The 8577-nt window shown below is 44.0% G+C and overlaps 1 protein-coding gene across 1 annotated transcript; it reads left to right on the top strand.

Moving 5' to 3' along the window:
- Positions 1-264: 264 nt before the first annotated feature.
- fgf20a (fibroblast growth factor 20a) lies at positions 265-2151 on the top strand. The gene is given in 3 exon segments (NM_001104739.2): positions 265-934; positions 1087-1190; positions 1287-2151. Coding segments are annotated over 3 exon segments (639 nt in total). The 5' UTR covers positions 265-642; the 3' UTR covers positions 1530-2151.
- The last annotated feature ends 6426 nt before the right edge of the window (positions 2152-8577 follow it).

The following is an 8577-nucleotide window of genomic DNA, read 5'->3' as shown; positions in this document are numbered from 1 at the left end:
GAATTTAAACGCGTCAGATGGGTTCAAAGTGAACAAACTGTTGACACAAACAGAGTCGACGCACACATGGCATGGGGGGCACATATTTTCTGGCTTTGGTTTTATTTTTAAGGCGCTCCCAACTCTGCCCCCAACGTGTGAGTAGTAGTATATTCTCTGCCCCAGGAGAAGAAGAAAAAAATCCCTGCCAGGGCACGTCTCAACTGTGACAGCCCCGCCCATTAGTAGTCCTGTGGTTTTGCACCTGCCTCACCACCCCTGCCACTTTGAGCTCAGCCCTCCAAGAGCGCCTTCACCTGGCTGCGCCGCAGTGCTCACTCAGCTCTACAGCAAACTCAATCTGCATCTCGTGCGTGGCTCCAATCACGCGTCACCCGCTACAGGGTGAACAGGTATGCGCGAAAAATGCAGCCCACTTCCAGCTGATGAAGACGGCGAGCGCGCACAGGTCGCTAGAAGAACCAGCAGAGGTGGAGAAATCTGTGCGTCTTTTCGCTTCGGGGACATGTGCTAAGTAACCGAGGAGGCGGGGGTGGGGGGGTGTATCAACATGCACTAAAGGAGAAATCTGACAACCAGGTACAAGAGCGCTCCGTCCGACCGGACCTTCTTTCTGAACTTTACCCGCCGAGCTTTGGCGCGATGGCCGCGGCTCCCGCTGCAACTCTGGGGGAAGTTGGAGGCGTCCTGCATGGCATCCACGGTGTCGCTCAGGTGGCGTCCCACTTCTTCCTGACACCTCCGGGGGACAGCCCGACTCTCCTGGGCGAGCACCTTTTACCTGGGGACAAGCTGTACCAGAGCAACCAGGCGGATTTGACGCACCTGAAAGGCACTCTGAGGAGGAGGCAGCTCTACTGCAGAACTGGGTTTCACCTGCAAATACTTCCGGATGGTACAGTGCAGGGGACGAGGAGGGACCACAACCGCTTTGGTAAATCTTTAGATCTGTATTCTCTCAAAAGTCAAGGAAAAAGTGCCAAAACAAAAAGCAGAGGACACTTTTTATTTTGTATTTGGATTGGTGGGATTTCTCACTTTTATCACTGTTTAAATCTGTAGAGAACAACTGTTATTCTTCTGCAGGTATTTTGGAATTCATAAGCGTTGCTGCAGGATTGATAAGCATTAGAGGTGTGGACAGTGGGCTTTACCTGGGGATGAACGACAAAGGAGAGTTGTACGGCTCTGTAGGTATCATTATTTGCTTATTAATGTTGTCAAGACCATTAAAAAATGTTTATATTTTCCAACTGAAGACGTCTGCTGTTGTCTTATTTTTTCAGGAAAGGCTCACCGCTGAATGTGTCTTCAAGGAGACGTTTGAGGAGAACTGGTATAACACCTACGCTTCCAACCTTTACAAACACAGAGACAAAGAACCTTATTTTGTGGGATTAAATAAAGATGGGACGCCGAGGAACGGGACTAAATCCAAGCGGCACCAGAAATTCACGCACTTCTTGCCCAGGTTTGTGGACCCTGATCGCGTGCCAGAGCTGTACAGGGATATCCTGGGACACAGCTGAGACACGGAGACCCGCTGGTTCAGATCAGGAAAAAGCTGCCTAAAGCCCTGGCAGGCGAGGAGGAGAAGAGAGGGACGCAGGCGGCGATGAGGCCGACGCAGGCTGGTGGACAGCAGGCCAACCGGCAGGGATAAAGGCACCGGGGCCTCTTGTAGGAATGCATGGGGCCATCTCTCGGCAGCCACGAAGACAGGCTAGATTGTCTTTGCATGAGGGGCTCGTTTGTTTCTGAGACCGGACTCAAAGGGACTGTGTGGAAATGGATACAAATGGGAAACAGAGCTGAGGGGCTGCGGAGCATCTCCTCTGTTGTCTGCTGAACTGAGACGTCAGCTGGCATGGAGCGGTGGGAACCTGTAATATTCCCACAATGTTCCCAAGGTGCTCTGACAGGGAGCCATCGTTTGTTTAGAAGGACTTTGAAGGAATTTTCTTGTTTTTTCCTTTTACCTGTATGGAGAACTGTGTGGAAACAAAGTATAGACGTTTATTTATTCATTTCAAATACATGTATTTATGCTATATATTTATTTATTTGAGAATATATTTTTACATGTACCCTGAAACATAGAAACACCACTAGAAACTGTATCCACTATATAAAAATTGTACTTTTTTATACTGAAAAAACCTTTAAAAAAAACAATCAAATACCAGAAAAAGACTGAGGTCTAGATAAAAACCTGCAAAAAAAGCCACTTGACTTTTTATTTTTATTAAGATCAGGCAATTTTTGAAAAAATTCTGCAATTCGTACAATTTCTAATTTCCAAGGAATAAAAAACGAAGAAAAAGGCATTTCATCCCCTGAGCCTTCCCCTCATCAGCTTTTGGAATCAATGTCAAAAAACGGATGAACCAGTGTTGGAAAAAGAAATCCACTTTTAAGAGTTAACTTGACTTTTTTCTAAGTTTAAACATATAAAACCCGCTCGCAAAATCACTGTTGTCTTTCTTTATGGATGCTATTCTGCTGGCGGATGAATCCTCCACTTGGAGCGCGCGTTAAAAAACTTCAAAGCTGCCCTCCTGAACGCCGTGAGCAACGAGACCATCAGGGCCAAATAAAATCTGACCTTTCGCTGAGGTCCTGTAGCTTATAGAAAAGTTGAGGTCAGCGCAATATGGACCGAGTAACCCCTGCAGACGATTTACAGATTATTGTTTGTCCTATTGGACCACCAAAGAGACTACGGCATCCTTTCAAAAACCTCGTTTGCTGTCAAATATGAATTTTTTTTTTCTAAAGTGTGTTTTTTGATTGTAAATTTGGATGCCACGCTCATGTCTGTGCACAGTTTCCTTCACGGTTGGGAGCAGATCTTTGTTGAAGCATGAAAGCGCAGTCTGTGATCTGAGCGTCAGCATGTGTGTGTGTGTGTGTGTGTGTGAGGGGGAGAGTCAGTGGGGGTGCTTCGATATGGATAATCAACCCTGCTGCCAACTCTCTCCCGTCTACGATGCAGCGCGGCGGGACTTTCCCACCTGCACACCTTGAACATCAACACGCTCCTGCTGTCGATTAATGACAGCATCCTGAAGTGTATTATAAGCTGCGCACACGTGGACATCCCCCGTCCGTCCAGTAAACAGACTCATTATGGCATGAAAGACATAACTGCTGATTGTTTTTTTGGGGGGAGATGTTGCTGCTTGTCTTTCAGAAGAAGCAGAAAAATATGTTTTAAGATTTAAAAAAAAAACCAGTGTTCTGTGGAAACCAACTCCAAAAAGTCTTAAGTTTCCGCCCAAAGGCTTGGCACCTTTATGGAAACGCAAAGCAGACTTTGTGCAAATCAAGCCCCTTTCTTCTTCTCCTGACTTCTTCTTTTGTGGCCATCCCTTGAAACACTCAGGACCTCCTAACTGGTGATACCCGATGCCCAGGAGTGCTCGCTGGCACCTGTTTAATCCGTGTTGTAGGAGTCTGCTTTGCCCCGGGACAGATGCTTTTGTTCCTCCTCCTACTGCAGGTGGTCTGTGGCTTCCCACTGAAAACACTTAAACCCCTTCATCCGAACCCACTTTAGGGTCGGTTCACACGCTTAGAAGACCCTCCCTGACTTTCAGCACCTCCTCGGCTTCAGAGGCCTCTGGAGGAAACCAAATGAAATGTGTGTGCGTGGCGTGGCGTGGCGTGGCGTGGGTCCACAGGCAGGTGTCTTCACGGTCCAGGCAGACAGCACAGGTGTTCCCTGGAACTCTCCCACTCTGATCTCAGCCCTGCTGTTTGTCAGCTGGGCATCTGACTGAGCAGCAGATGGGAGGAGGTGGCTTTGTTGTCTGCCCCCAATTATCAGGGAGCATAATTTCTATATTTAGAAGGCTGCGCCGAAGAAGACAGGGGAGGTACCCAGGAGCTCACCTGTTCCTTTAAAGCCGAGGCCACTTCTAAGAGTGTGTTTGCGCTGGGACGCTGTCTGCAGCTTCGTGTCATTGCAATCCTGCAACTATTGATTTCAGGCTCTTTGTTGTTTGTTTATTCCTTAGTAAATTGCTGTGCGCACAAATTATTAGCTGAGTGCGTGTTTATAGGGATTACAGCAGAAGTGTAAGTATAGCGTTATCCACTCGACACTTTTGGGCTTTCATCTGAGCCAAAAATCCACGGCCAGTGTCTAAAACTTCCAGTTACCGCTCTTTCCATATTTGTTCCCTGTTTTTTTTTTTTTTTCTCATCTGAAAAATTCACTTTCCTCCCTCTCTCTCCCCCACCACACACCTCCTGCTTTGCACTCCACTTCAATAATTTTGCTGTCACTGCTGGGAAATGTTTGCAAGCAGCAATTAGGACCTCTGGTTTACTGAAACTCCAGCTTAGTGCAGGTTCCAAAAAAAAAAAAAAAAAAAACTGCTCCCATGTTGAATTTCCATGGATACACACATAGAAACAGAGATGTTTGGATGATGAACAAAAAGCAAGATAACTCTGTGTGAAAGGCCGTGTCATCACCTGACAGTGTTTGTTCAAATCCTGCAGAATCTAGAGGAACATCAAGATCTTTAGCCGAATGATGGATTTATGTCGTAAGAAGATTTTATAATCTAACCAAAATGTAAAGACAAGAGATAACTGAAAGACCCACTGCACAAAAAAATATGTTTTGGGTGTTTTTAAACATGTTCTTGTGGCATTTTTCCTGATGATGGAGGACATATATAAAGTAAATTTTAACTTGAATTTTGTATTTCTGTGAATTATTTTAATCAAATCATTCGCTGTGGCGACCCCTGATGGGAAAAGCCGAAAGAGAAAGAAGTGGGAATCACCAGCAGACAGTTTGAAACAGATTGTATTTGTGACAAAGGAAATACACGGTATAAGAAAATACAGGGTTCGAGCCACACGATCCCTTAATCTGAGCTCTCGTGGAGGGGAATAGGGGGCAGAATTGGTCTCATCCACAACTCAGAGGCAAATATCTAATGACCTCCTGCAACTCTGCAGAACTTGTGTCTTCCAAAACGACAAAAGTTTTTGGATTTTGACCACTAGGAACCCTTTAAAATAGATTCTCGAAGCAGTTCTTTAAGTGAATCTTCTGTTATCCAAACCCTATAAAGGTTGATGGAGAAATTCTCCTTCCCTGTATGTAATCTTTGATAGACTTCAGGATTTTTGCAACAAATGTTTTTAATTTCAATGGAAAATGTAAAAAAAAAAAAGTAGTTAGAAGTTTCTCATTCACCAACATAAATGTCTAGTTTTCACCTAATTTGCTGTTGTGATTATTTAAGGACTGCATGGTGGTGCAGTGATCAGCCCTCTTGCCTCACTGCGAGAAGGGCTCAAATCCCAACTGGGACCTTTCTGTGGAGAGTTTGCCTGTTCTCCCCGTGCATGCGTGGGTTTTCTCTGGTTTCCTCCCACAGTCCAAAAAACATGCTTCACAGGTGAATTGGTGTCTCTACATGTGTGTGGTTGTGTGGCCCTGCAATAGACTGGTGACCGGCTCAGGGTTTACCCAACAGCATCTGGATCGGCTCCAGCAGCTCAGTGACCCTAAAAGGGATTCAGTGTGTTCTGAAGATAGATGTATGATTGCTAATGCTACTCTACAACCTAAAATTTATGTTTCAAAACAACACAACTGACCCAAAAAGAACTGGCTTTCAAGTAGAAGCATGTTTACCACATATTTTATTTGTTTATTCCTTTTTTCTTTTCTTTTTTTTTAATAGACAAAAAAATCTAATCTGGTCACAAATGGATGTTAGGTTCATATCTTTCTTCCTTAAGAAGATGGATAGCATACAGATAAAACGAAAGCAGCAACTAACTAGTGTGGGAATCCCTTCAGAGTCGAAGTGTCACCCCTTCCTAAGACCCCTGTGTCCACATGACAGAGCCCCAAATCAGCTCCTGACATTTGGACTGGAAAATTGCTCCCTAAAAGGCATCAATTAGTCTGTCGGCAAAGGCCATCTCTACAGGACACAATCGCCACGCCGGACGGTCGCAGTTTGGATGCAAACTCATAAACATCCATTAACTGCTTGAATCGAGTGATAATCTTCCCCATGAAAAATATGCGACATACATGCTCTCTTATGTTTTCTTTCTGATCAGAATGCACCCAAAACACGCAGACCCAAGGAAGCGTCTGTGAGTATGAGAGTGCAGCTGTGCTAAGTCCCTTTGATTTTGGTGCAGCCTAACAATTTGTGCTCCCAGGAGATCACAAGAGCCAGAAAATAAGGTCAGTTAGTTCCTGTCCACAGCGACTGCTTTTAGCTCTTTTTTAGATTTTAGAAATCATCCAATCAGCAGGAAAACACAAGTTTGAAGCATGGACAGCATAAGAGGCCTGGATAGAGTGTGATGTCACCCTTAGAAAATGGTTTATGTAAAGGTTGTCGACGTGTTTTGCATTTTGTTTTTAAAGGATTGTTGCATCTATGTTGGACAAATACGACAAGCTCACGCCAATCAGGAGTGAGCTTGACCAAAGTCAGCTCCCCTGCTAATCGACAACAGCCGACACAAAAACTCTTAATGAAACCTTTGAGGCATCTGATTGGCCAGTTTAAACTTGCACTACAGAGACAAAAAATATCACAAAAACAAATTATAATTAGCAAGAACATGTTTAAAAAAAATAGAGCAAGAATGGTTATTCTGGCAAATAGAATGACTGAGCAACAGCTGTTTATTTGGGGAGTTTGGCTTCTTGGAGCCAGCAGGTACTTCCTGTTAGGAATGCAGACGGGTCACTCAGTCCAATTCAGTTCAATTTTTATTTATATAGCCCAAATTCACAACACAGTCGTCTCAACAGGCTTTACACCAGTCATTATACAGTTCTCTATTCAATTCAATTTCAGTTGTATAGCCCAAATTCACAACAGTCGACTCAGTGGGCTTCGTACCAGTAATTGTAAGGTAAACATACAATGAAAAAGGATCATTCAATAGGATAATACTAAACTTTTACTAAATAGACTAAACTAAACTGGCATCCCTGCCCTTAGACCCCTTTTCGCGGTAAGGAAAAACTCCTGAAAAAAACGCAATCCGGAAAAAACGAAGAAACCTCAGGGGTGTCCACATGAAGGAGGGATCCTCCCCCAGGACGGACAGGCGATTTACCAGAACCCATAGAGAAGAATTAGCTCATCTAACCCTACAACTACACATTTAAAGTCCAGCAAATGATCTCTAGTAAAGTCTCTCTAATGTTCTCCAATACCGTCAATGTCTGTTTGAGGCAGTAAACAATATAGATGAATGCAACTTTGACTGGGAGAAGATATGGGCGGAATTTTCTTCCCATACTGCCAAAATAAAATAAAAAAGGCCATATTGTGCCCCAAAAACAGTCATATGAAAGATTTGTCATTTGAGATATTCTCACATTTACTGAAGCTATGTTTCAAATTCAAATCTTCTGTTTACTTCTTACTGTCGAGGGAAAAGCAAGGGGTGACGGCCAAATGACAGCAAGATGTTTACAGCAGACAGAATGGACAGGATCTCTATCTTTGTACAACAAAAGCAGATGTAAAAAAAAAGAAAAGACCAAAGTCTGCTGCAAGAAAAACAAGCCTTTCTCTCTTCATCAACAGATGACTCACTGTGTGAAGTCAGGCTTTCTCTTAAGTATGTTTGTTTTCTGTTACTCCAAGTGTAATTGTCTATTTTAACCATGGGGCCAACAAAAAGCCCAAAAAAAAACAGAGTCCGGCTTTGAGAAAAGCTCCATGTCCACGAAGGGGAGACTCTACCCTGGCGCTGCCGACCAGTGAAAGTGGAAATGTGCTTTGTTGCCCCTCAGTCAGGCTGAAAATTGCAAACCCATTTGTCATCGTGTGCCGAGATGCGGAGGTCAGTCAACGGAATTTGTTCATGACAGGCTTACGAAATCAAATGTTTTTTCACGGCCTCACCCTTTCACACCTGCACTGCAGGTAAAATAACAAAACAAGGTGAGAAGAGGAGAAAAGGGGGCTTAGAGCAAACGACTTAAAGACAGGGGAGAGAAAAAAACGACACATGAGAAGAATCCGCCATGAAAAGCGGCTCTTCCACTGGCCATCTTGGCTCAGCGGAGAGCAGGAAATGCCAGTTTCTGGCCAACATCCAGCACAGGAGAGTAACAGTTTCTGCATGTGACCGCAGAACACGCAGACCCACAAAGGGACTTCCTTTAATTCCACTAAAAATTTAACATTAACTGTTTTATTTTACCCTTAAGCTGGATCTTTTTAGCAGATGAAAGCTAATCAATCTAATTATTTTTTGATAATATTATTAAACATTTTAACTACAAGGATAGGATAGCAAGAAATACGAACAGTAATGAAAATCTACCCAGACGTGCTCGAGCAGTTGGCCCAAAAAGTCGAACATCTGGCAACATCGACACCTGGACCTGTTCCGAGTTCACTCACTGCTCAGCCCACGAGGGCATTCGTTGTTTTTTCGGGGTGTCTGAATCTACAACTCCAAAAATCCAACGCCCCACAAATTTCTGATGCTCACCGGATTGGCAAATGTAGACCACAATGCATTGCGTTTGAACGATTTTTCATTGAAAGAAAAAAAACG

The sequence above is a fragment of the Oryzias latipes genome, chromosome 10 (assembly GCF_002234675.1).
Source record: "Oryzias latipes chromosome 10, ASM223467v1".
NCBI classification, from domain to species: domain Eukaryota; kingdom Metazoa; phylum Chordata; class Actinopteri; order Beloniformes; family Adrianichthyidae; genus Oryzias; species Oryzias latipes.
Note: the sequence above shows the minus strand (reverse complement) of the source record. Positions and strands in the feature narration are given on the sequence as shown.